The sequence below is a fragment of the Nyctereutes procyonoides genome, unplaced genomic scaffold (assembly GCF_905146905.1).
Source record: "Nyctereutes procyonoides isolate TBG_1078 unplaced genomic scaffold, NYPRO_anot_genome, whole genome shotgun sequence".
Taxonomy (NCBI): domain Eukaryota; kingdom Metazoa; phylum Chordata; class Mammalia; order Carnivora; family Canidae; genus Nyctereutes; species Nyctereutes procyonoides.
In genome coordinates, this window is record NW_026575131.1 from 40,805,635 (window position 1) to 40,831,569 (window position 25,935).

The 25,935-nt window shown below is 59.1% G+C and overlaps 1 protein-coding gene across 3 annotated transcripts; it reads left to right on the forward strand.

The window, feature by feature from the left end:
* Positions 1 to 112: 112 nt before the first annotated feature.
* On the forward strand, positions 113 to 25,541 carry PLXNB1 (plexin B1). Of its 3 annotated transcripts, none has more exons than XM_055343298.1 (38): positions 113 to 130; positions 4,475 to 4,527; positions 5,103 to 6,215; positions 6,996 to 7,178; positions 7,508 to 7,636; positions 7,733 to 7,833; positions 8,118 to 8,250; positions 8,530 to 8,686; positions 8,939 to 9,047; positions 9,122 to 9,230; positions 9,580 to 10,266; positions 10,470 to 10,592; positions 10,789 to 10,911; positions 11,199 to 11,292; positions 11,368 to 11,540; positions 11,703 to 11,854; positions 13,642 to 13,747; positions 13,890 to 14,026; positions 14,313 to 14,489; positions 14,671 to 14,842; positions 15,027 to 15,269; positions 16,007 to 16,183; positions 16,261 to 16,409; positions 16,898 to 16,998; positions 17,102 to 17,319; positions 17,480 to 17,658; positions 17,806 to 17,872; positions 18,105 to 18,251; positions 19,100 to 19,268; positions 19,530 to 19,633; positions 19,709 to 19,793; positions 20,036 to 20,208; positions 20,412 to 20,572; positions 20,670 to 20,817; positions 22,450 to 22,514; positions 22,655 to 22,730; positions 23,583 to 23,657; positions 24,792 to 25,541. In XM_055343298.1, the coding sequence occupies exons 3-38, from the start codon at positions 5,109 to 5,111 to the stop codon at positions 24,894 to 24,896; spliced, it is 6,414 nt and encodes a 2,137-aa protein (XP_055199273.1). In that variant the 5' UTR covers positions 113 to 130; positions 4,475 to 4,527; positions 5,103 to 5,108; the 3' UTR covers positions 24,897 to 25,541. The 3 variants fall into 3 exon arrangements, with proteins under 3 accessions (XP_055199273.1, XP_055199272.1, XP_055199274.1); XM_055343297.1 differs by lacking the exon at positions 113 to 130 and adding an exon at positions 369 to 858; XM_055343299.1 differs by lacking the exons at positions 113 to 130; positions 4,475 to 4,527 and having other exon boundaries at positions 5,364 to 5,414; positions 6,043 to 6,215.
* The last annotated feature ends 394 nt before the right edge of the window (positions 25,542 to 25,935 follow it).

Here is a 25,935-nt window from a genome sequence, read left to right on the forward strand (position 1 = left end):
CAAACCCAGCCCCAACCCCAGAGCCTGTGCTCCTCTCGCACTGCTAGAGATTGGGGCGGAAGGAGGGGGTGGCTGTCAGGGAGTCCGGGGGCCGGGGCAGTGGGAAGAAACCAGGCGCCCGGAAGTTCAGGTAAAGAAAGTTGGAGAAGGACGACCCCAAGAAGGGAAGGAGGGAGCTCGGGGCGCTGCGGAGCGGGGGTGCCAAGGGGCGCAGGGAGAGGCCAGGAGAGGCCAGGCGCGGCACCAGCACACCTGTGGGTGCGGAGCGCGCCCCCCGCCCCGCCCCGCCCCGCCCCGGAGGGCTCCCGATTCCGGTTCCTGCGCGGCGCGCAGGTGAGGCCCGGCGGGGGGGGGCGGGGCCGCCCGCGCTCCGGGCCGCGCCTCTCGCCCCCGGCTCCCCTGGCCGCGACCCGCGTTGCCGTGGCTACCGCCGCCGTGCCGCCTGCGCCCCCACAGGGAAGGGTCGAGTCCCCCGCCCTCGGCGAGTGCGGAGCCCGCAGGGCTGGAATGCGGGGTCCCGGGCGGCTCGAGGCCGCGCGCCCGGCTCTCGCGGCTGCTTCCGGCCTGGCCTCGGCGGCGGGCGGGGGGAGGGCGGCCCGGCGGGCGCGGGGGGAAGGAGCGAAGCCCGGCCCGGCCGACGCGGCTTTGTCTCCTTTGTTCCCGGTGGTGGCAGCGCCGCGGCGGGAGGGGCGGGCAGCGGGCGCGCTTTTCCGCCCCTCGGTCTCCGGGTAACAGCTGCAGCGCCGCCGGAGCCACCTCGGGGGGGCGGGGGGCAGCGAGACCGCCGCGCGCAGATCCCGAGCCCGCAGCGGCCGGCGCCCGCCTCGGCGCGCTCCTCCCGCGGGGCCCGGCCGGGTGGTGAGTGCGGGGCCGGGGCCGGGGCGGGGGCCGGGGCCGGGGCGGGGGCGGGGGCGGGCCGCCCCGGGGCGCGGGAGGTGCGCAGCGTGGGTCCTGGAGCCGTCGGGCAGGGGCGGCCCGCGTGCGAGGGGGGCAGCCTCGGTCCGGAGAGTTGGGACCACGCTTCTCCACACTGAGGGAAACTCTGGCGGCTCCGCCTGTAATGCGATTGGGAGACAGAGGAGGTGGAGCTGCTCCTCCGCGCCCCCTCCTCGCCGCCGCCTCAGCCGGGACCGGCCGGCCCCGTCCCCGCCCTCCAGGACCACTGGTGGGGTCCTTGCCCTGCGGCCCAGGGAGGAGGGACGAAGAGCGAAGAGCCGATGGGGGAGGTCGAGGCTTCCCTTTCCAGGCTGCGTTCGGTGCCACCGACAAAGGCGGACTGTGAACCTTGTTGTTGGGCATCTGCAGAGGGGGACCCCCCCACCTCCCTGCACGACCCAGTCGTTGGGTGATTGATGAGCGCTCCTGAGCCCTCCAGGGTATTGCAGAAATGGTGGACCCCTCCACCCCGCCTGGGCACACAATGCACTACAGCACTGTCCATGAATCTCGTCTCCTGAGTGGACCCTGGGAGCCACGCAGGAGAAGGGGAAGGAAAGGCCAGTTTCCTACTGATCCCTGTGACTTGGTAGATGAAGGCTGGGTATCCCTCCTCCAGATGTGGAAGGGCAGAGCTTGTTAGCCTCTTTGGTTGGTGAGGACAGCCCCAGGAAGACCCTGGAGGTGCCTTCTCTTTGCAGATAGACGTTGGGCAGCTGTGGCATTTGCTGAGAGGTTCAGAGAAAGATGGGCCCAGAAGAGACCTCAAGGCAGGCCTACGGCCCGAGTACATGCAGAGTTAGGCTTCGCCTGTGAGTTTGGATGAGGCCTGAGATCCTGTGATCCTGCAAGTTGAGGACACGAGGCTTGGCTCCAACCAGCCTTTTCAGTCTGCTCTGGCCTGGTTATTAATAAAAGTGGGCCTCACACCTTGTCCCTTTGAGAGGCCAAGTGTCCCAGAGAGGGACGTGAGCCCTGTATCTCCCCTCCTGGCCAAATTTCTTTGGCTGTGAAATGGGGGATCTCTCCACAAGTAAGGAGCACCTGCTTTGTGCTAATACCTGTCTTAGTTGCTGGGGCCTCTGAATCGAAAGCCACTTTTCTTGCCGGCAAGGAGCTTTCAAGTGTAGAATGGGGAAGGTGGGACAGAGAGAAAAGTGACCTTGGTTGGTGGCACACACTGTTTCATATTTAATGGTTGGAGCCCTCCTGCCTCCCATTCTACAAACTGGATCTGTAAGGCTCAGCCTGAGGCAGAGCTTCTGTCCACACCAGGGTGGTAGCTGGGCATGTCCATTCCATTCACCATAGGGATCCTGGGAGGGACAGGGAAGGCTCTCCTGGGATATGATGGTTCAGAGTCAGAGTTAACCAGCTAGAGAGGGAGTGGGCATTCCAAGCAGGGAGGAGTGTGAAACAGCTCACAGTTCAGACCAGCAGGAGCTAACAGCATGTGTGGGGGAGCCCTGGCATGGATTGGATGGAAGAGGGCGTGGACTAGAGGGGTTTGACCTTTATTCTTCAGGCCTGGGGCCACCCCAAAGACTGGGGAGAGATATACTCTGATTCTGCTTGAAGATCCTGTGAGGTAGGAGGGGCAGCCTGGAGGGACTGGGGGCTGCTCTGGCCTGTTAATTCGAATGCCCAGTAGGGAGGAGACGTCACTGCTGGGCCTTTCTTCTTTCTCCACCTGCGGTTAATGGGGAAGAGTCCTGCCTCGGTGACTGAAGAAGCCTGTCACTTTTCCCAGAGTGGCTCAGCCTCCAGCTTCTTTTGTGGCTGGCCAGGAGCTCTTCTGATCCTTTCCATCCTCCTGTGGGCCACTTGACCCAGTTGTGATTTTACATTTGGGGAGTGTCTTGGTTGCTGCCCCTTGAGGGCTGGAAAACCTTGGCACGCAGTAGGCTCTGAGCAAATGTTTTTAAGTGAATAAAGGAGTGACTCTTGGTCTAACCATGGACACTCTGCCCCTAGCACATCCCTGAGCAGGAGGTGGCCAGAGGGAGTGAGCAGTAGCTGAGTGCAGGAGAAAGCCTCTCCCATTCTCAGGCAGACTCTGTATTCCCAGAGTAAGAAACTTTCCCCCCATCCCTTGGAAACAAGGTGGGGGGCTTCTGGAACCCTGGCCTTGCCATAGTCCTGGGTTCACGACTCTCCCTACTATCCCCTTTCCCCCACCCCCTCGGGTAGCAAACAGAGGCGGCCTTGTTCCTGCTCCCATAGAGCTGCCCTGTTCTCCACACACTAAAAATGGAAACCCCCAAGCTATTTTGGGAGCAGTGCCCAGCTGGGCTGTGGCCACTGCTCCCCTGTTCCCACCAGGCTGCTGGACCCTTCTCTGAGACTTACGCCCAGCCTTCTCATTGCGGGACAGTCTCAGCAGTACCTTGGCGGAGTCTTGGCTGGGAGGAGCCGACCCTGGGCTGAGGGAAGCTCTCCCTCTTGCAGACTGGCAGCTGGGGGCGGGAGGGGCTGGGCAACGTGGGCTGGGCAGAGGCCGAGTAGAAGTTATTTCCCGGCCTGGGAGCAGCATTTCATCAACCTAGTGTTCCTGACTGGGGACCACCCGGGGCTGGGGAAGATAGTGTTGCGATGGTTTTCAGCTCCCAGCAGGCCTTAGCAGGGGCTTACAAGGATTACAAGGAGGGATCTGTGAGGAGAGCAGGGACCCAGGGTCTGAGGAGACCCCGGGGGTGGGCAGCACAGCTGGACATGGTGACTTCTGGGACAAGCGTCCCTCCAACCCTGGGCCCTGGCTCTGCTCTGACCTGCAGGAGAAGAAATAGCAAGAGATGTGCTGGCTTCCAAGGCCCTGTAGGCCTTAGGGCTCGAACCAGGGAAGTGCGCATGAATCTGTGTGTGTGGGTGTCTGAATGTGGGTGGGTGTGACATCTGCTTGTGTGGAATGCCTGTTTGTGCAATGTGTGTGTTTGTGTAAGGAGGTTGTGTCTTTGTGCAGGTGTCTAAGTGTGTGTGGTATATGGCCTGTGTTTCTCTGTGTGTCTGTGCTATGTGGACGTGTTGCATCTGCATGTATCTGCATGTGTGCAAGTGCCTGTGTGCTTGTGTGTGGGCGTGTGCATGCAGGGCCAGTGGCATGTATGTTTCTTTGTGTATGCAAGCTTGTGTTTCCCTATGTGCCAGTGTCAGTTTGGGCTAGGACGGTCCCTGGCCTGTGTGGTGGGTGTGTACCTGGGTGCCCTGATGGAGTTTGGGCAGAGGGTGAGAAAGAGTTCCAGGAAGGGAGAAGGGGCTGCAGAGGGACAGGGCCATACTGGGGTGGGGTGGGGCTGGGCTCTGCCAGCTGTGGGGCTCCTTCCTAGCTGCCCTTTCCCAGGCCCTGAGGGTGCCTGGTTCCGCTGCCCTCCTCCTCCCTGTGTGGGCTCTGAGGAGGCGTCCCCTGTGGAATGTGTTTGGTGGCTGAGGGCCAGGCTGGGCCCAGTTCCACTGGCAGGCTGGGCAGCGGGAAGGGGAGCCTGGGCTCCCACATCCCTGCAGCCCAGCCCCCAGCTTCATGTTCTGCTATTTCCCTGGCTAGGTGACTCCCACACAGGTCATGCTGTTATCTCCTGATCCAGTCGGCCCTGCCAGGTGAGCCTGACCTCACACCTAGGCACTTGGGAGAAGTGTGACTCCTTCTTCTTAGGGCTCTCCAAGGTGGGGTCCAGTTTCTCAGGCCCCAGCCCTGGCAGCCTCAACCTCCCTCATCTTGTCATTGGTTCTGTGGTTTCCTTCTGGATTACTGGCCTTTTCAGAGGGGTCCTCTCAGGGCTCTGAGCCTCTCAGGGCTCTGGGCCTCTCCTTCCCCTCACTTGCTCTCTTGCCTATTCCAGGCCCCAGTCCCCTGGGGTTGGGTTGTTTCCCACATCTCTGCCCCCCTGGCCCCTTACCCTCGGACCCTGTGGTGACACAGGCCAGTGCAGGGCAAAGGGGTGGTGGGATGGGATGGAGGTCTCCTGAGACCATAGTGCTTGCAGAAAACGAACAGTGTTGAAGTTACCAGGAAAAGATCTGACCCCTTGCTAGTATGTGGTCCTGGGGTCATCCTGGACCACAGTGCCATCTAAGCCTGGGCCTCCTCTGCTCACTCCCTGGGGTTAGGAGAATCATCTTGGTGATGTGATCCCAACAGTGGCCCTTCAGCACTCCATCTCTCTCCTTGCCAGGTGACCATGCCTGCCCTCGGCCCAGCTCTTCTCCAGGTGTTCTGGGCTGGGTGGGTTCTCACCCTCCAGCCCCCTCCACTGGCTGTTTTTACTCCCAATGGCACGCATCTGCAGCATTTGACACGGGATCCCACCTCAGGCACTCTCTACCTAGGAGCCACCAACTTCCTGTTCCAGCTGAGCCCTGGGCTGCAGCTGGAGGCTACCGTGTCCACGGGCCCTGTGCTAGATAGCAGGGACTGCCTGCCACCTGTGATGCCAGATGAGTGCCCCCAGGCCCAGGCTACCAACAACCTAAACCAGCTGCTCCTGGTGAGCCCAGGGGCCCTGGTGGTGTGCGGGAGTGTGCACCAGGGGGTCTGCGAGCTGCGGCGCCTAGGGCAGCTTGAACAGCTATTGCTGCGGCCCGAGCGCCCTGGGGACACCCAATATGTGGCTGCCAATGATCCTGCGGTCAGCACAGTGGGACTGGTGGCCCAGGGCTTGGCTGGGGAGCCCCTCCTCTTCGTGGGGCGAGGCTATACCAGCAGGGGTGTGGGGGGTGGCATCCCTCCCATCACAACCCGGACCTTGTGGCCGCTGGACCCCCAAATTGCCTTCTCCTATGAGGAGACGGCCAAGTTGGCTGTGGGCCGCCTCTCTGAGTATAGCCACCACTTCGTGAGCGCCTTTGCACGTGGGGCCAGTGCCTACTTCCTGTTCCTGAGGCGAGACCTGCAGGCTCAGTCTAGAGCATTTCGTGCCTACGTGTCCCGAGTGTGCCTCCAGGACCAGCACTACTACTCCTATGTGGAGTTGCCTCTGGCCTGCCAGGGTGGCCGCTATGGGCTGCTTCAGGCTGCGGCTGTGGCCACATCCCAGGAGGTGGCCCAGGGCGAGGTGCTCTTTGCAGCCTTCTCCTCAGCCGCTCCCCCCACTGTGGGCCGGCCTCCGTTGGCAGCTGCCGGAGCATCTGGAGCCTCTGCCCTCTGTGCCTTCCCTCTGGACGAGGTGGATCGCCTTGCTAACCGCACGCGAGATGCCTGCTACACTAGGGAGGGCCGTGCTGAGGATGGCATCGAGGTGGCCTACATTGAATATGATGTCAACTCTGACTGTGCACAGCTGCCAGTGGTGAGTCCCAGCTGATTCCTGTCTGGCATTCACAGCCAAGCAGCTGCCCGAGGACTCTGAAGGGAAACTAGTGGTGGTGTGGGGGCTGATCAGGTCAACGGAGGGAATGTACTTCCATTATGCCTGGGTGATGGAGAGATACCTTTCTGAAATTGTGGCGCTCAGGGTTTGGAGAGCCATTCATAGCTGGGCTTGGACTGGGCTCTGTAGAGGTGGTGTTTGTGTGGGTAGACTGAGGGTGTTTGGGGTCCTAGGGTATAGGGCAGGGACCTAGAATGTAGGGAGTTAGGCCCTCTTTCAGGTTTTTGAGCAAGAGCCTGGTGAGGTTGAGACTTGTTTGGCTCTAGCTTCTAGATGGATAACACAGGGAAGAAGCCCCACCCAGGGGGACTGAGTGAGGGAAAGGTAATAGGGGCCTAGGGGAGCAGACCTGGACATGAAGACGCAAGCTGGTGGACAAGGGGAAGACTGAGTGCATAAGCTGGGGTTGGGAGAAGGTGGAACTCCAGATGGGTGGGGATCAGGAACAGGGTAAGGAGCTGCTGGAGCCTGTCCAAGGCAGCTGAGGCCACGCTAAGGATGCAGCTGTGGGCGATGTCAGGGAGGGCTGGCAAAGAGACTGGGTGGGGATGGGGCAGTCTATGGTCTCCCGAAGAGAAGGGTAAGGGAATAAGGCTGTCCTGGAGGCCCAGCAGAGGAAATAGAATCATTTAGGGAAAGCTGGCTGGGCCAGGGGATTGTGATATCCAGGGAGGGCCTTATTAGTCTTGTTGCCTGTAGGATACCCTGGATGCTTATCCCTGTGGCTCAGATCACACGCCCAGCCCCATGGCCAGCCGTTTCCCTCTAGAAGCCACACCCATTCTGGAGTGGCCAAGGGTCCAGCTAACAGCTGTGGCAGTCACTGTGGAGGATGGACACACCATTGCTTTCCTGGGTGACAGTCAAGGGCAACTGCACAGGGTGAGTCCACAGGAAGTACTGGGCTCTGTCCCACGATAAATTGCTGGTGACCAGCCTGGGCTGAACTTGCCTCTGACCCCTAAGGCTGGGATGAAGGATCTGTGACACACCCCTGGCCCCAAGACTAGGAGAGACTTATGCTTCTCTTTCCAGGGCTGGGTGGTTTTTATCTATGACTTCCCCATCCCCTCCCCATGGGTTGGGTGGCGTGACCTGTACTGCCTAGGAGAAAGTTCTGCTTGTAAATTGCTTCAGTCGTGGGGAGAGGAGAGGGTCTTGGGTCTATGGCCATGGACTTGGGTACCAGAACTTGTGGTCTCTGATCTCAGGTCTACTTGGGCCCGGGAAGTGATGGCCACCCATACTCCACACAGAACATCCAGCAGGGGTCTGCTGTGAGCAGAGACCTTACCTTTGATGGGTCCTTTGAGCACCTGTATGTCATGACTCAGAGCACAGTGAGTACCAGGCGAGAGCTGGGACCTGGCTGCTGGGAAGGGCCGTGGGCTGGGCCAGGGACCCATGAGTCACTGGTGTTTGGATTGCTGTCATAGCTTCTCAAGGTTCCTGTGGCCTCCTGTGCTCAGCTCCTGGACTGTGCATCTTGTCTTGCTCACAAGGACCCATACTGTGGGTGGTGTGTGCTTCTCGGCAGGTCAGTGCTCTACTGATTCCTGACCCCGATCTATCCCCCAACCCCAGCCTCCTGCCCTAGCACTGCACCTGCATAACTGCCCTGTCCAGTATTCCTGGTCCTTGACCCTTGACTTACAACCCCTGAGCCTTGGATGCCCTACTCTCCTTCCTGCATCCTGGACATCAGAGGCCTGCCAGGGCAGATGTAGCCTAGTGTCACGGCCTGTCTGAGGATCCTGCTGAGGTCCCCAGTATTGGAGGTGCCCTCCCCCATGAAGGTGGATCCCCATCATTCTCATGCAGGTGTAGTCGCCGTTCCGAGTGCTCACGAGGACAGGGCCCAGAGCGGTGGCTGTGGAGTTTCCAGCCTGAGCTGCGTTGTCTGCGAGTGGCAGTTATAAGTCCTGCCAACATCAGCCGAGAGGAGCGGAAGGAGGTGAATGAACAGAGCAGGCGCATTCCTCACAGGGAGGGCTCTGGTGATGGGTCAAGACTTTGAATTTTAGTGTCAGTGGCTCTAGATACCACATGGCCTTATATGAGTCACTTCCCGTTTGGACCTTGCTTTCTGTTTCTAACCCAGGCTAAAAGGCAATTGTGAAGGCTCAGGACCCCCAGCCCTTGGGGGCTGCCTGCCCTTGAGCCTGCTTACATTGGACACCCCAGAAACAAGCCCTGGTCCGCTCCAACAGCCTGTTGTGGCCTTTCTTGGCAGGTTTTCCTGTCGGTGCCTGACCTGCCACCCCTGTGGCCAGGGGAGTCCTATTCCTGCCAATTTGGGGATCACCAGAGTTCTGCCCTGCTGACCAGTTCTGGTGTGATGTGTCCTTCCCCAGACCCCAGTGAGGCCCCAGCACTGCCAAGAGGAGCCGGTGGGTGAGAGAAGGGGCCAGCTCCTGGGGCCTGGGAGCCCCACCCTCGCATCTTGCCCCAAGGAGTACATTTGGAGTGAGGTGTGAATCTGGGCCGGGAGCCCTAAAGTAGCACCTTTCTCTGAGTCTCCTGGCTAGTCCCCAAGTCCCTAAAGTATCCATTTTGTGCCCTGTGGACTTCCCCAGACCCTGGGCTCTCCTCCCTGCTGATGGTGCTAACCCCACTCCGGGGCCCTCTCTCCCGCTTTGCAGACCACGTGTCCGTGAGCGTGGAGCTTAAGTTCGGTGCTGTGGTGATTGCCAAAGCTTCGCTCTCTCTCTACGACTGTGGAGCAGTCACTGAGCTCCACCCGTCTGCACAGTGAGTTCCTCCCCAACCCCCAGCACCTGGACTCCCCTGTGGTGACCCCTGCCCCATGGCTGTGCTCTGTGCAGGTGCCAGGCCTGTGTGAGCAGCCTCTGGGGGTGTAACTGGTGTGTCTGGCAGCAGCTGTGCACGCACAAGGCCTCATGTGACGCCGGACCCATGATTGTTAGCCAGCAGGTGAGCAGGACCTCTAGCTGGGCCCCACAGGGTTGTGTGGGTTTCTCTGATGGCCCAGGGTCTGTGCACCTACCCACCCGCGGGCTGCTCTGTGTGGCGGACTCACTGGAATTTGAGGAGAGACGTTTGTGGCTGAGCGGCAGGGGAGGTCTGGGCCTCATGCCCCACCTCAGCACAGATGCCCCTGGAGCCTGCCCTCCCCTCTCTCCTTTGGAGAATTAACGGGCTGTTTTTGTTTCTCTTTCCCTTGGTCTCCTTTCCTCTTAACACACCCTTTGCCTGCCTGCCACCTGCTCCCGCGCCTGCCTGCTGAGTGGCCCCTCCTGTCTTTCTCTGCCTCCCCCTTCAGAGCCTGCTTCTCTCCCCAGCCCCTCCGGCAAGAGATGTACCCACCCCCTTCCCATCCCAAAACCCCCAGGCCCCGGTCACCCCTGCTCCTGACACCCTTCCCATGGAACCTGGGGCCCCCTCCACAGCCACAGCCTTGGATGTCCCACCTGGGGACGGGCCTTCCCTGCTCAGCCCCTGGGGGCCAGGGACAGGTCCTGGTCCCGTACCTGCCTCAGCCTCCACAGAGTCACCTCTCCATGAGGAACCTCCCCCTCCCGGCCCCCCCAACAGACCTGGAACCGCTGTCCCTGCCCCCACTGACTCCGGACCCATGGCCACACCCGAAGACCTCTCAGCCTCCCACCCATCGCCCTCAGATGCAGCAGCACTGCCCCCTGCCCCTGCAGACCCCGGCCCCGAGGCCGACCCCTCTGCGGCACTCCTGGACCAGCCCCCCGGCACTGCTCCCGCCACTACTTTCCCAGGGGCCGCTGGCTCCGTGAAGCCCGCTCTGGACTGGCTCATGAGAGAAGGCGGCGAGCTGCCTGAGGCGGACGAGTGGACAGGGGGTGACACACCCGCCTTCTCCACTTCCACCCTCCTCTCAGGTGATGGAGACTCGGCTGAGCACGAGGGCCCTCCTGCCCCCCTCATCCTCCTGTCCAGCCTCGACTACCAATACGACACCCCCGGGCTCTGGGAGCTGGTGAGGCCCAGCCCAGGAAGGAGGCCTCAGGGGAGGGGACGCAGGGCAGACTCGGCCCTTTACCTGCAATTCTGCATCTGGAGGGTTCAAGGGGCAGGGTGGGTTCCACAGCTCCATGCTGGCCTGGGCCCCAGGTTCTGCATGGGGAATGGGTGAGTTGACAGGGTGGGCTCCATAGACTGCCTTGCTCTTGGTGTCTGCAGGAGGAGGTGAACCAGGGGGCCAGCTCCTGCCCTTGTGTAGATAGTGTTCAGGGCTCCACGTTGATACCTGTCCATGTGGAACGAGAAGTCCGGCTGCTGGGCAGAAACCTGCACCTCTTCCAGGTGGGTGCATTGGGTTGCTAGTGTACTTGCAGCCTCCTTGGCTGTTGACCAGCTCCACACAATCCCTGGAGAGCAGGAAGAGGGCTTGGCCCCGAGTCTCAATCCCAACCCAGGGGCTCTATTAGGGGCCCTACGGGGCTCACTGGGCCCAGCTCCTACTGCTGCCTGCCCTACCAGCTGTGTTCTCTGCCCCCAGGACAGCCCAGGAGACAATGAGTGTGTGATGGAGCTGGAGGGCCGCGAAGTGGTAGTTGAGGCCCGGGTGGAGTGTGAGCCACCTCCTGATACCCAGTGCCATGTTACATGCCAGCAGCACCAGGTATGGATCACAAATACCTGGGTGGGCAACAGTGTGCTGGCCACAGGCTGGCTCCCAACCTCAGCTGGCTCACCACACTCATCCTAGCCCAGCTGTAACCCTGTGACCTTGAGGGAGTCTGGGTAACCAGCTCTGACCTTTGACCCTATGTGCCTGAGGTCCCTGCACCTCAACTTTGACCTTGTGTTCCCGCAACTAGTCATTTTGGTCCCTTTTTCTGACCACCCCCTCCCCAGGCCTGATGCCTCCCCCAGCCCCAGGCTCTGACCTCACTCCCATTTCTCCAGCTCAGCTATGAGGCTCTGCAGCCAGAGCTCCGTGTGGGGCTGTTTCTGCGTCGGGCTGGCCGTCTGCGTGTGGACAGTGCTGATGGGCTGCATGGTGAGCTAGTTGGGGCCTCTGGGGCCCTGGGGCTCCTCCACGCCTGCCTCTCACTTTTGTCTCTGCTACCCCCAGTGGTACTGTATGACTGCTCTGTGGGACATGGGGACTGCAGCCGCTGCCAAACTGCCATGCCCCAATATGGCTGTGTGTGGTGCAAGGGAGAGCATCCACGTTGCATGGCCCAGGAGGCTTGTGGCGAGACTGAAGCTGTGGCCACTCAGTGCCCTGCACCCCTCATCCACTCGGTGTGTTGAAACACTGGTGTGTCCCTTCCTCACCGCTGCCTTTAGAAGGAGGGCGGGGGTACTGTGAGTCCAGGGGCCCCAAGGGGGGAGACTGGAACTGCCTTTTCAGGCTGCCAAAGGTTGACTGGTGGGTGGAGGTGAGCAGTCCACCTCTTGGAACAGGTAGAGCCGCTGACTGGGCCTGTGGACGGAGGCACTCGTGTCACCATCAGGGGCTCCAACCTGGGCCAGCATGTGCAGGATGTACAGGACACGGTCAGGGTGGCCGGAGTGCCATGTGCTGTGGATGCTCAGGAATACGAGATCTCTAGTAGGTGAGTTGGCTGAACCAGTAGGAATTCAGCACACCTTGTAGGCTCCCCGATTGGCTTTCCCACTCACACCTGTCCACCCACTCCCTACTCATCTGTCCTTCCTTCTCCCCCTTTCCTTTTTTCTGGTCACAATGCCTCAGAGCTAGGGTTGCCATTTGAAGCCCCAGAGCACTCACCTCTGCTTTGTGCACAGATATGCGTGTTCCTAGTGTGGACTGCTGGGGAACATTGCTGGACCCAGGCCCAGTCACTGCCTAGAGCCAACAGGTGGCCCTGTCCAGGTGTTCTCACCTGGCTCTCTGAGTGACTGTGGATGTAATTGTGGTAGCAAGGTTCTCAGACCCCAGATAGCTGTGCTCAGAGGCTGACCTTCCACCTGCTGCCCTTTCTTCTCCAAACATTGCCTCAGGAGGGCTCTTTAGGAGGAGGGATTTGTGGCCCGCGTGCTGAGTGTGACTCCTCTGTCTAGTCCCTGGGATCCTGGCTGCCTTCCCAGGGCCTATAGCTGATAGAGGTTCTGGTCATGGTAGCCTGGCTGGCAGCTACAGGGTCCCAGAGGTGCCCACACAGGATATTCCCAAGGAAATATCCACAATCAGCAAATCCCAAACCTGACTGAATATCAGAGTTACCTGGAGAGCCTTTCCAAAGCCACCAAAGGAATGGGTCCTTGGAACCCACCTCAGAGATCTGGATTCTCAGCAGGCCTGTGCTGGGGCCCCATAATCTATGTCTTATTTAATTAATTTATTTATTTTGGTAATTTGTATTACATTTTTTTTAAAGATTTAATTTATTTATCTTGAGAGAGAGAGTGTGAGCAAGCATACACATGTGCGAGAGTGGCTGTGGTGAGGGTGGTGATGAGGAGGGGCGGGGGGAGGGAGAGGGAGAGAGAATCTTAAGCAGGCTCCATGCTCAGTGACACAGAGCTTGATCTCATAATCATGACCTGAGCTGAGATCAAGAGTTGGACACTGTAATATGACTGAGCCACCCAGGCACCCCCTCATAATCTGTATTTTAAACCAGATTTTGTTAGAGCATGTGGTTTCCCCCTCACTGAGTCATGGCCAAGACCTTTAGGTGATTGTCTAGATTGTTAATGATTGTAGAACCATGAGACTAAAGTAACTTGAAAAGTGATTTATAAAGAGATTAAAATATTCTCTTGCTAAAGTCTCTCATAGGTACTTTACATATCACTTGTTCTGTTTTCTGAAGTGTTGGCAGTGAGTGTGACAATGTCACAGAATCGAGCCACTGCCAGGTTCACATTGGGGAAATTAATTTGCCCCAAGCTTTTGTTTTCTGGCTGAGAACCAGCATTTTCTTAGATTGCTCACTTTCCCTTTCCATCTACCCCCAGACCTGACTAGAGGCTTCCAGGGATTTTTTTTTTCCCTGAGGAAATCAAGTTTCCACCCCTTTGCAAATGGTGTGGTGCATGTGGCGATGGCAGCCAGTTAGGCCATTCATTAGCTGAGCACCTCATCCCCACAGCCTGCCTTGCAGGGCTCCTTGTAAATTTGTGCCACGCGGAGAGGTAAAGTCCTCTTTGTTAGAGGACTTTAGGGTTGGACTTGGATGGTAGAAACTATGAATGTAAATTCTCAGATGCCAAAGCCCTCTGGTGTGCCATAAAGAATTCCCTCCAGCGCAAGAAGGTCTCTGTCAACCTTGGGAGTGAGAAGAACACGTGATTTAGTGGGGCAGGGAGGGAGCAGCCGGTCAGTTTGAGGGGCCCTTGGTGTAGCCTGGCACCCCAGCCTGCCCTGTGTCCACAGCTTCGTGTGTATCACTGAGGCCAGTGATGGGGAGGTGGCTGGGGCAGTGACGGTGGAGGTGCCAGGAAGAGGACGCGGTGTCTCAGAGCACGATTTTGCCTACCAGGTGAAGTGGCTTTCCTCAGTGCATCTAGTTTTGCCTTCCTGGGCTTTCCTACTCTAAGGCCTTCTTGTCTGCCCCAGGCTACTCCTGCCTCTCTGTTGGTGGCTTCATGTTTGGCTGTCTCTCCCTGTTCCACTTCCCACAGGACCCGAAGGTGCATTCCATCTTCCCGACCCGGGGCCCCAGAGCCGGGGGCACCCACCTTACCCTGCACGGCTCCAAGCTCCTGACTGGGCAGCTAGAGGACATCAGAGTAGTCGTTGGAGATCAGCCTTGTCACCTGTGAGGGCTGCTTCCTCATTCTGCCAAAATCCATGTGCTCTAGGAAGAAGACAGAGGGGTGGGATGCTGGGGAGAACAGAGAGGGGAGAGGGCCAGGTCTACTCTGTCAGAAAGAGGCCAGACCCTTTCTAAGCTGGGGCTGTCATGGGAATGTGGCCTCCAAGCTCACCTGTGGAGCTTTCAATCAGCTGAGGGAAGTAAGCTGAGGTCTGAATGAGTCCTGTGGCCCAGAATCTTCTGTGTCTCCTTCCTGGCCCTGCCTTTCATTCGTCCCTCTCTGCCCTAGGCTCCTGGAGCAGCAGGCTGAGCAGCTGCGGTGTGAGACCAGCCCATACCCTGTACCTGCCACACTCCCTGTGGCCGTGTGGTTTGGGGCCACTGAGCGGAGGCTTCTGTATAGCCAATTCGAGTACACGTCAAACCCCAATGTCACCTCTGCTGGCCCTGCCAAGAGCTTCCTCAGGTACTGGGCCAAGGGCATGGCTGCATGGCATGTACTGGGGCTGCAGCTCTAGGATGTGGGGAGGTTGCGGAGCTTTCTATGGAGGCTTGACTCCTATGGTACTGGGAGTGGGGGGCATGTGGCTTGGGGCTGGGCTAGCCTGGTTCTCCTAGCCACCCATGGGTCATGGTCTGTGTTGCAGTGGAGGACGTAAGGTATGGGTCCATGGCCAGAATTTGGATGTGGTCCAGACACCAAGAATCCGAGTGACTGTGGCCCCAAGAACCCTGCAGCCTTACCAGGGGCTTGGGCGGAGGCGCCGTGTGATTCCGGAAACAGCATGCTCCCCCAGTGGTTCCTGTGGCGGTCATCACGTAGGATATCCGTGGGCATCCCCCATGTGCACTGGGCTGGCCATCTCCCACATCACCCCACATGCCACCCTGTGCACAACCATGGTTGGCGGGTACTAAAGAGGCTATCCTTCAGTCTTTGCGTGACCTCCTTCCTGCATGGCTCTCAACTGATCCTCCCCCATTTTTCCTCCCTCTGCCCCAGTTTGAGGAGCCGTGCCACGTGAATTCCTCTCAGCTCATCACGTGCCACACGCCTGCCCTCCCAGGCCTGCCTGAGGACCCCTGGGTCCAGGTGGAATTTATCCTTGACAATCTGGTCTTTGACTTCGCAATGCTGAACCCCACACCCTTCTCCTATGAGGCCGACCCCACTCTGCAGCCCCTCAACCCCGAGGATCCCACCATGCCGTTCCGGCACAAGCCCGGGAGTGTGCTGTCTGTGGAGGTACTGTTCCTGCTCACACATGGTGGGGTCACATGACTCTTCACTTTGCTGGGCACTACTGCTGTGTGTAGGGGCATGACAGCAGAGCAAGGACCTGTGCATGGACCTGGCTCCTTACCCTTAATATGGTGAGGGCTAAGGGACCAGTGGTGGGCTGCCCAGCCTGACACATCTGTCCGGGGCTTGGGTCCTGTACCCTGGGTCCCAACACACTCTGTGGCAGGAGTCTGAATGGCTGCATGTAGATGGTTTGGCACATGTAGTAACTGGGTGGCACGGTACACAGTAGGCGCCTGGGCTAATGCCCATTTGGCAGCTTGACTCAATGTGGACAAACAGTTGGCATGGATTCTGACACATATAGTAGGTGGGCATTCTGAAACCCATCATCATGCACCGGGTGGGCCAGCAGACACAGCAGGGGATCTGGCTTTGTGAGGTAACTGGGCGGGATTCGGGGGCAACTATAACCGTCTGGATTTTTAGCTCTGGAGAAGTAAAAGTGTGAGGCAGGAGGATGGGAAGGGCAGAGGAGGGTCAGGGGACAGCCTGAAAGATACCCATGGACTGTCACCTCTCATGCAGGGGAAGAGGTGCTGAGGCACCATCAGCCCTGCCCCTAGGGATGGGTGTCAGGACCATCCTTCCCACATTTAGGGGGAAAGGATCTGAGTGACCACCAGCAACTCCCCTTAGGGAAGAGTTCTGAGTGATCCATCAGTGACCTCGTGTTCCAGGGGGAGAATCTGGACCTTGCAATGTCTAAGGAGGAGGTGGTGGCCATGATAGGGGATGGCCCCTGCGTGGTGAAGACGCTGACCCGTCATCACCTATACTGTGAGCCCCCCATGGAGCAGCCCCTGCCCCAGCACCATGCCCTTCGAGAGGCACTGGACGCTTTACCTGAGTTCACGGTCAGTAGGTGGGCTGTGGGCTAGGCCAGGCACTGGGCACGTGCTGAAACCTTACTCACAGGTGCCTTCCTGTGTAGGTGCAGATGGGAAACCTGCGCTTCTCCCTGGGCCATGTGCAGTATGATGGCGAGAGCCCTGTGGCTTTTCCCATGGCAGCCCAGGTGGGCTTGGGGGTGGGCACCTCTCTTCTGGCTCTGGGTGTCATCATCATTGTCCTCATATACAGGTGGGTGCAGCTGGATATGGTTGGGCTGAGGCTGGATGGGAAGGGGAGACTAGCCCAGGGGTCAATAAACACATTGCCTGTAAAGTCCCAGAGGGTACCAATTTTAGGCTTTGTGGGCTGGGTGGCCTCAGTGGCTCAGCTCTGCTGTTAAGCATGCAGAAGCAGCTATAGACGATATGTAAACACATGAATGTGGCCATGTACCAACAAATCTTTGCAGAAACAGGTCGTGGGCCAGATTTGGCCTGGTTGTAGTTCGTTGATTCCTAGGCTAACCACGGGGCTAGGCTGCAGAGAGGGTGTGACTTGCCCAGGACAGGACAGTCTAAATTATTCTGGGCTAAGTCTTGGCTTGGCTGGGCATGGCCATGTTGGACAGTATCAGCCTGGTCCAGGGTGAGGGTGGGGTAGATAGGCCAGGGCCAGGGGCACCAGAAAGGGCTCTGGCCTTGTCTGGCCTCCCCCTTCCTAACCTTGGTGCTGAGCAGGAGGAAGAGCAAGCAGGCCCTGAGGGACTATAAGAAGGTCCAGATCCAGCTGGAGAATCTGGAGAGCAGTGTGCGGGACCGCTGCAAGAAGGAGTTCACAGGTGAGGCCGCCGGCAATGGGCCTGAGCACCCTCCGGGGCTCTGCCTAAGACTGTTCCCACAGTGTGGGATCCACACCCAAACCTGGCCTCCTCTGCTCAACAGACCTCATGACTGAGATGACCGATCTAACCAGTGACCTTCTGGGCAGTGGCATCCCCTTCCTTGACTATAAGGTGTATGCTGAGAGGGTCTTCTTCCCTGGGCACCAGGAGTCACCCTTGCACCGGGACCTGGGTGTACCTGAGAGCCGGCGCCCCACTGTGGAACAAGGCCTGGGCCAGCTCTCCAACCTGCTCAACAGCAAGCTCTTCCTCACCAAGGTGCCACGAGGCCCCCCACAGGCCTCTCCACAGGACAAAGCGGGTGGGGTGGGGGGAAGCCTCTCCTGGCCCCACCCCTTCTGCCCCGCCCCCTGCCCTTTCTCTGTCCCTCCAGTTCTGAATGGGCCACTCCCTCCTCCTCCTGTCTCCCTGGCACCAGTTCATCCATACCCTGGAGAGCCAGCGCACCTTCTCAGCTCGGGACCGCGCCTATGTGGCATCTCTGCTCACCGTCGCACTGCATGGGAAGCTCGAGTACTTCACCGACATCCTCCGCACCCTACTCAGTGACCTGGTGGCCCAGTACGTGGCCAAGAACCCCAAGCTGATGCTGCGCAGGTCTGTATGGCTGTCGAAAGCCGTAGGGTTAGGTGTCTGTAAGGGCTGGGGCTAGGAGCTGAGGCAGAGCCCCTAACCCTCTGGGGGTTTGCTGCTGCTCAGAGCCCCGAGGCCCTGACCCTGCCCCAACCTTTCCTGTCATCCTAGGACAGAGACTGTGGTGGAAAAGCTGCTCACCAACTGGATGTCCATCTGCCTGTACACTTTCGTGAGGGTGAGAAAGACAGAGGTGGATGGGGCTTGGGCTCTGCTCCAGGGTGGGGCAGGACTCTAAACTGCGTGGCTTCTAGTCCCCATGCAGCATGTCTGCTCCTACCCAGCTTGTCTCTGTCACCTGGGGCCCCTTGTAGCCTGTCCTCTGCCTCATCGTGGGCCATGTCCCATACAACTTCCTTTCATGCCTGTTACCTGCCCTGGGGGTCCTCACTGCCGCGTCACTTCTCTAGGACTCGGTAGGGGAGCCTCTGTACATGCTCTTCCGTGGAATTAAGCATCAAGTGGACAAGGGACCAGTGGACAGCGTGACTGGCAAAGCCAAATACACCCTGAATGACAACCGCCTTCTCAGAGAGGATGTGGAGTACCGTCCCCTGGTGAGGGAGGGAGGAAGCCAGTGGGAAAGGGAGACAGGAAGGGAGGGAGGGAGGAAAAGACTGCATGAACACATTCGTGTACAATGGTGTCAGCCCCTGGTGAGGATGAATACGATGAGTGTGTGTGGTCATTATGAATGTATGTGTCTGGCTTGCAGATAGCCTGACTTCTGGCTGGCTGCTGGAGAGAGGCCCTTGGTGGGCTTAGCAGGACAGAGGCTTGAGGGCCAGTCCTTGAGGCAGAGGGACTTGAGGATAGGACCTCAGGATTGGGATGGGGTCTATGTGGACACAGCCAGGGTTTGGGGAGCAGTCCAGGTCCTTGCACTGGGCCAGGGCCTGAGTGTTTGCCTGATTGGTGTCATGCCAATTGCTGTGATGCGCCCACCAAGCCGGGCACCAGCTCTGTCAGACCTCACGTCTCTTCTTCTGGGTTGCCTTCCCTTGGTGGAGTCCCTTCCTTAGTGACCCACATGGGGTACCCCTGGGAAAATCTCATTCAGGCTGCACCAGCCCTGCTCCTCTCTCAGGCTGGTAGGGACTTGTCACTTCTCATGAAGGCTTCTGTCAGGTGTCTCAGCTTGTCCGGTTGAACCAGGAACCTGGGGACCTGAGTTTTTTCTGCCGTTCAGCCCATAGACATTTACCTAGTGCACTATGCTAGGTGTTGGGGTCACAGAGGAGGGAGCTGCTGTCCTAGGGAGGTGGGGGGCGAGTGGGTAAAGAGATATGAATTAGGGACTCTGGTGCCTGGAGGTCAGAGGCAGTGGCTTCCTCCTGGGCTGTCTGTGCCTGGGTCATTCCACGTGTGGCATGAGCCCTGATTGTTCCTATGGATACCCTGGTAGACCCTGAATGCACTGTTGGCTGTGGGGCCTGCCGCGGGAGAGGCCCAGGGTGTGCCTGTGAAGGTCCTGGACTGCGACACCATCTCCCAGGCCAAAGAGAAGATGCTGGACCAGCTTTATAAAGGAGTACCTCTCACCCAGCGGCCAGATCCTCGCACCCTGGATGTTGGTGAGGGTGGAGGGGAAGGGTAACCTGGGGGACTGAGCCAGAGTGAAGGCTGGGCTCGCCCTGGCCCAGGCCTGCAGGGGCAGAGGTGGGCTGTGGAATACCTCTATACAGACCCTCTCCCATGGTGAGGGCACCCCCCCATCCTACTTTTTGCGGAGGTTGGGTGATGTTGCCCCCTGATGGTGGAGCTCATGGCCCTATGGAGGTACACAGGAAGGGTGTCCCAGGAGCCCTAGACCAAGTCCCACCTTGCTCTTGCAGAGTGGCGGTCTGGGGTCGCTGGGCATCTCATTCTTTCTGATGAGGATGTGACTTCAGAGGTCCAGGGTCTGTGGAGGCGCCTGAACACCCTGCAGCATTACAAGGTGGGAGGGGTAAGAGCGGAAGGAGGGGTAGGGTGGGGTGGGGCTGGTGGAGGGGTCACGAGCTGTGGTTAGCAGGTCCCAGACGGAGCAACTGTGGCCCTGGTCCCCTGCCTCACCAAGCATGTTCTCCGGGAAAACCAGGATTATGTCCCTGGAGAGAGTGAGTACTCCCCCACCACCCCCGGCCCAGCGCCCACCCAGTCTCCATCCTCTGCCCTTGCTTCACCCAGTCCCCAGGAATGGGGAAAGCCCTCTGGACCTTAGGATGGGCTTGTGTCTGCTTCCCTTCCACCTGGAGAAGCCCTCAACCCATGCATCCACTCCTGGAAGTTGGCAGGAGCCTGGGGGCCCAGGGAAAGTGGTACCTGATGAGGGGTGATGAGCTGTGGGGTCTTGGCACAGGGACCCCCATGCTGGAGGATGTGGATGAGGGGGGCATCCGACCCTGGCACCTAGTGAAGCCAAGTGAGGAGCCGGAACCTCCTAGGCCGCGGAGAGGCAGCCTTCGGGGCGGGGAGCGCGAGCGAGCCAAGGCCATCCCTGAGATCTACCTGACTCGCCTACTGTCCATGAAGGTGGGGCAGGAGGGATGGGTTGGAGGCTGGGGTCAGGGACAGGACAGGCAGTTGGCCTGGCTTGTGGGGGAGGATGGCTACTTATAGGATTTGAGGGTGGTGTGGGGTGGGAACAGGTGTAGTACCCCAAGGCATCTGGGGCTGGGCTGGGGCTGAGGTCCCCTTGCTGAGTGCACCTCCTCTTGTGCTTACCCCCGCCCCAGGGCACCCTGCAGAAGTTTGTGGACGACTTATTCCAGGTGATACTCAGCACTAGCCGTCCCGTGCCACTTGCTATTAAGTACTTCTTCGACCTGCTGGATGAGCAGGCCCAGCAGCACGGCATCTCTGACCAGGACACTGTCCATATCTGGAAGACCAACAGGTGGGGGTGGGGCTGGAGCCGGTTGGGCCAGGTGTGTGTGGGGTCTTCTCTCCTGCCTCCCCAGCACACTCATCAGCCATGCTTGCCCTGCCCACAGCCTGCCGCTAAGGTTCTGGATAAATATAATAAAAAACCCGCAGTTTGTGTTCGACGTGCAGACATCTGATAACATGGATGCAGTGCTCCTGGTCATCGCACAGACTTTCATGGATGCCTGCACTCTGGCCGACCACAAGCTGGGCCGGGTGAGTGGGTCAGGGTGGATACGGAGGGCATAAATGGAGTGGGGTAGTAATGGGTCAGGGATGGGTGGTGCTATGTGTGCAGATTCCCGAATGTCAGGGAGGAGGGCTGGGGAGGCCTCTGACTCCAGCGCCAGGCCAGGCTTTGTCCCTGAGCTCCCTGGAATGTGGCAGTGCCTCAGTCTTCAGAGATGACCCCTCAGGAACCAAATCCACCAGGTGGCCTGGAGCTATTCTGTGACCATAGAATCCACCTGTTCACCTGGAAACTACCTGGTGGCCCCGCATCACCTCAGGCTCCCCCTCCTCCAAATCCAGAATAGCCAGAGGCCCAGCGATCAAGTGACCCCTGCTTCTTTCTCATCCCCCACACTAAGGGGTGGAGGAGGTGTGTGCCTGCCAGTGCAGTAGACAGGAGAGGCCAGGGCAGTGAGTGCCAGGCGTGGAGCAAGGTGCTGGGGAGGGGAGCTGGGAGCACATAGGAGAGGCCAGGGCTTGTCTGATAGCATGTGGTGATGGTGGAGTGTTGTCACAGTGGTAAGAGCCAAGAGAGTCGCATGACAGATAAGGGGTCACTGCTGCAACTGCTCAGGCCCTCAGCAGACAGGGCTGGTGGCTCCTCAGGCCCATGAAGGGAACCTGTTACCTCTTGAGAGATCTATCTCTTGATCTCTGTGGGGAAACAGAATGTTAAGTTCTACTCTGTAGTGTTGTCTTTTGGGGCCCATTTTTGTTCTGTGCGTTCTTGTCAGCCTATAATGAGCTGAGAAGCACAGGGTCCCACCAGGATCCAGGGGCCACCTCAGGTGAATGCTGTGTGGTGGCTGGGTTTTTGCTCAACCTTCACACTGCACCCCCCCCCCCCCACCGCCTTTCCCAGCAAAAGTGCAAATGCTTGCTGAGTAGCTCAGGAATAGTCCAAACTAGGAATGCCAAAGGTCCCCCTCATGGAGTGTTGGTGAGGAGGCTTGCATGCTGACTCAGGCCGAGGACTGTGACACTGCCCACACAGGGCTGGTGCCATCTTGCCTTACCCTCCTGGCTGCTGTAGGATGAGGCAGCAGGTGCCGAGTACGGAAGTGTACTGCCCAGAACCCACTGCTTCAGGGGCAGAGCTGGGATTGGAACCCACCTCTTGGTGGAGGATGTGTCTGTGTGTGTTAAGATGTGGGTTCTGACTTGAGAGACCTGCTTCAGGCACCAGCTCTACCCCTCAGGGTGAAGTGATGTGGGGTGATTTACTTTAATTTTCTGGATCAGTTTCCTGATTTTTAACATGATTATGTGGGGAATGAGCAGCATGTGGAGAAGCAGCATTAGGATTCCACAGAGCACTGCCCCCCCCACCCCCATGCCTGTTCCCTGCTGGACGCAGGCGAAGGCATAGGGAGCTGAGAAGTGACCTTGGAACAATTTGGGGAGAAGCTCCAGGTGACAAAAGCCGAGACTGGACATCGATGGAGGCGAAGGGGTAGAGGGAGGTCCTTGTAGAAAGAAATGGGTCAGAGGGACCAACCATCCCAGTTGCTGGGGATTGAGGGGTTTCCTGGGATATTTAAAACTGAAACAGTGCTGGGAAAATTGGGACAGTTGGTCACCCTAAGGGGGCTCTCTTTCTTTCCTGCTGGTGCCCAGGACTCCCCCATCAACAAACTTCTATATGCTCGAGATATTCCCCGTTATAAACAGATGGTGGAAAGGTATGAGGGCAAGGAGATGGGTCTGGAAGAGGGATGAGTGGACAGATTGATGGATGTTATGGCTGCAGCCTAGGGGTGGGCCCTGGTGGGGTGAGGAGTGGCTCATTTACCTGGCAGCTGCCATATCTGGTCTCTGGCAGGTACTACGCAGACATCAGGCAGACTGTCCCTGCCAGTGATCAAGAGATGAACTCCATCCTGGCTGAGCTGTCTCGGGTACGGCCCTCCCTCTGCTTCTTGGGTTGGGCACAGGTGTCCTGCTGTGAGGGTCCTGCTCTTTTGCAAGGAAGCCCTTGGGGCCTCAGCAATCCCATGAGCAGGCTGGGGCAGGACACATATCATCATCATAAATGCAGAACGTTCCACTGGCCACTATAAAAGGCCAGGGCTCCCAACATCTCACTGCAGAGTAGCAGAGACTTTTCCTGGCAGCTGCCACCTAACCTGACTCACCTGGCTAGTTGGGTGCCTGCAGCCTGTGCTGGGATCTGGGGACAGTGCATCCAAGGCAGCGAGGTGGCTGGGATTCAGCCCCAGGCCTGCCCATGTCTCCCTCCATACTGCTTCCCTCGGGGGGTGTAGATGTGCCCCCACCTATTCCTAAACAGCCCCAGGGAACTTATAAACGGTGCTTCTGAAACAATGATGCAGACCACAAGCACCCGCAGTAACAACTGCAGCTACAATTTGGTGGTGTTGCTGGGGGATGCTTTGTCCACTCGCCTGACCCCCAGGGGAGCTCCACAGGTTAGGTGCATCAGCGCCCTTGTCCTGACGAGGAGGTGCAGATTCAGAGATGGCTCTGTGGAGGAGCCTGGTGTGACCTCACAGAAGACGTGAGGGAGATCAGAGCTGACCTATGCTGGGTCACAGCCCGTAAGCGGCACCCGTCCCTGCTCAGCCCTGTGACCACTGGGGCCCTGTTCACGCTGCAGACCTGGGAGCCCTGGTGTGTAGATGGGGCTGCCTGCCGCAGGGCCTGTCCCCTCCTCCACCTCCTCCCCCGTTTCCCAGGTGTCCTGTGGCTGGTGACACATTACTCTCTCTCATCTCTTGTCTCCTCCCTAGAACTACTCTGGGGACCTTGGGGCACGAGTGGCCCTGCATGAGCTCTACAAGTATATCAACAAGTACTACGACCAGGTGGGCAGAACCCTGGGCCCTGACCCCTGCCGGGGCCCCCCAGGCACAGAGCAGGCTGGGGAAGCACTCTGTGGGACTGGGCCCTGGGACTGGCTGTGCTCTAGCCTGTCCTCGGGTTACCTCCTCAGCACGGCAGGGATCCCAGACACTGGGGCAGGGCCCCTGGGGCATCTGCCAGGGCCCGGAAGTGGTGTGGGGGATGTGCTAGGAGGGACACACAACTGCCCCTCTGCCCCCACCTCGCCCTGGCCTGCATCCCTCCCCGAGTCCACAGTGGCAGTGTGCCATGCGCGGCCTCCTCTGTGGGATGCACGCGCTGCCAGAGAGGAGGGTCCTGCCATGGTGGGCACGGGCACAACCAGCCAGTGAGGGGGCTGTCTGGGGGATCCCTGGACTGGGCCTCGGGTCCGAGTGCCCACGAGTCAGCCTGCTAAGTGCCTGCAGAATTGTCCACCAGCCACCAGCCCGGGCTGTTCAGAGATGAGGCGGTGCCTGCCTCGTGGTCCAGGCCTGGAGTGAGGACAGTCATTCCATAAACGTGTGACACAGAAATGTGGACTCCAGGCACACCCCGGTCTTGCTCCAGCAGTGCTGGCAGGGAGGGAGGGAGGCAGGGGTCTGTGGTGCATCATGTGCTCTCGTGCAATCAGGGTAGGGACTCCCCCGACCCCATCTGCCCTGTGACAGCCGCCATGTGTCCTTCTGTAGTTGCTGGTATTGGGTTAGCATCTGCCCTGCCATCAGTGAGCTCCATGAGGGCAGGATCACGTGTGTCCCATCATCGTGGGGTCCCTGCTTCTTGCCTGGTGGGTAGGAGGAGCCAGGGTGGCTAGAACAGGGCTTCTAGGGGGCTCGCGGGAACCAGGCCGGTATAGTGGGTGCAAAACGATTTTACCAGTGGAAGTGAATGTTTGTTACCGTGAGTGCTAAGTACTGAGTACTGAGTAAGTTCTCTCCTCTCTAATCCCCAAAACCCTATGCTGACTTCACCAGCCAGGCGGTGAGGAAGTGAGGTGGTTCATTGCCTTCCGAGGCTCCTTTCCCCTGGCTGTGCTGCAGTGTCTGAGGTGGCCAGCTGATGTCTGCGGGTGAGGGTGGTGGCGTGCTCCCCTGACCGGCCACTCTCTGTTGCAGATCATCACAGCCCTGGAGGAGGACGGTGCAGCTCAGAAGATGCAGCTGGGCTACCGGCTCCAGCAGATCGCTGCTGCTGTGGAGAACAAGGTCACAGACCTGTAGGGACCTGGCTAGCCCTGGCCTGCCATTGCCTCAGCCCTGCCTGAGCAGCCCAGGAACCGTGAGGGAGAAGTCACCTTCTTAGATGCCTGTAGTGCCTGACAAGCAGAGTTAGTGGAAGGTGGCTTCCAGTCTCCTGGGGCCTCTGGCCTGGGCCCTGCTGGACCTACCTCGCCGGCCTGGGGCCTTCAGGCTGACCGGGTGGTGCCCAGCCTGCTCCCTAAGCCCAGTGACCTTGTGGGCTGTTTTGTATGCGAGGTCTGTGTGTGGGGAGTCAGGGACTAAGGGCTTCCCGAGAGTGGCTGGAAGGGCCTCCAGCCCCTGGAGAGACTGTACTGTTCCTGAACACTGGCCTTTATCCCACTGGGATTCGGAAGGAGAGGAGGAGAACCCCACTTCCTGTCCCATCCTCCTCCATCATCCCTGACCTCAGTTTAGCTGCCTCCGGCCTTGCTGCTGCCACGTCCCTAGGTCTGAGAGATGAATGCCCTTGCTAGGCCACTGCAGACTGACTCCTCTGCAGGGCTGGCTGCCTCGGGGCCACCGTGCCTCAGAGGCAGCCAGTGGTGAGGGGCACCTGCTGCAGGGGCCTGGACAAGAGTGGTGGCCCCACTGACCCAGCTCTTCATTAAAGGATAACACTCTGAATGGTGTCTGATGTGTGGGCTTGGCCCAGCCCCTCCCTTGGTAGGAGGGTGGTACTTGCACCTAGCAAGCGCTGGAGGGAGTGTGACCTGTACCTCGTGACCCTTGGGTGAGGCTGCAGATGGTTGGGCTGGCTGGGCTCTTTTTGGCTTCTGGGCAGGCTTGCTGGGGCAAACACTTCTGGGAGGAAGTGAGAATCCCATCCAGGATGGGCTGGGGCGCCAGCAACCTGAGGCAGAGGGGTCTGAACCCCTTTAGGGGCCCTGTGTGTCTGCCGCGCAAGTGTTCTAAGGCCGCTGTCATCTGGAAGGAACTGGGAGAGGAGGGCACTAGTACAGGCGTCTCCAGGCAGAGTCTTGGGGCCCTTCTCTGGGCTCCCCACACCCCTCTTGCCTGG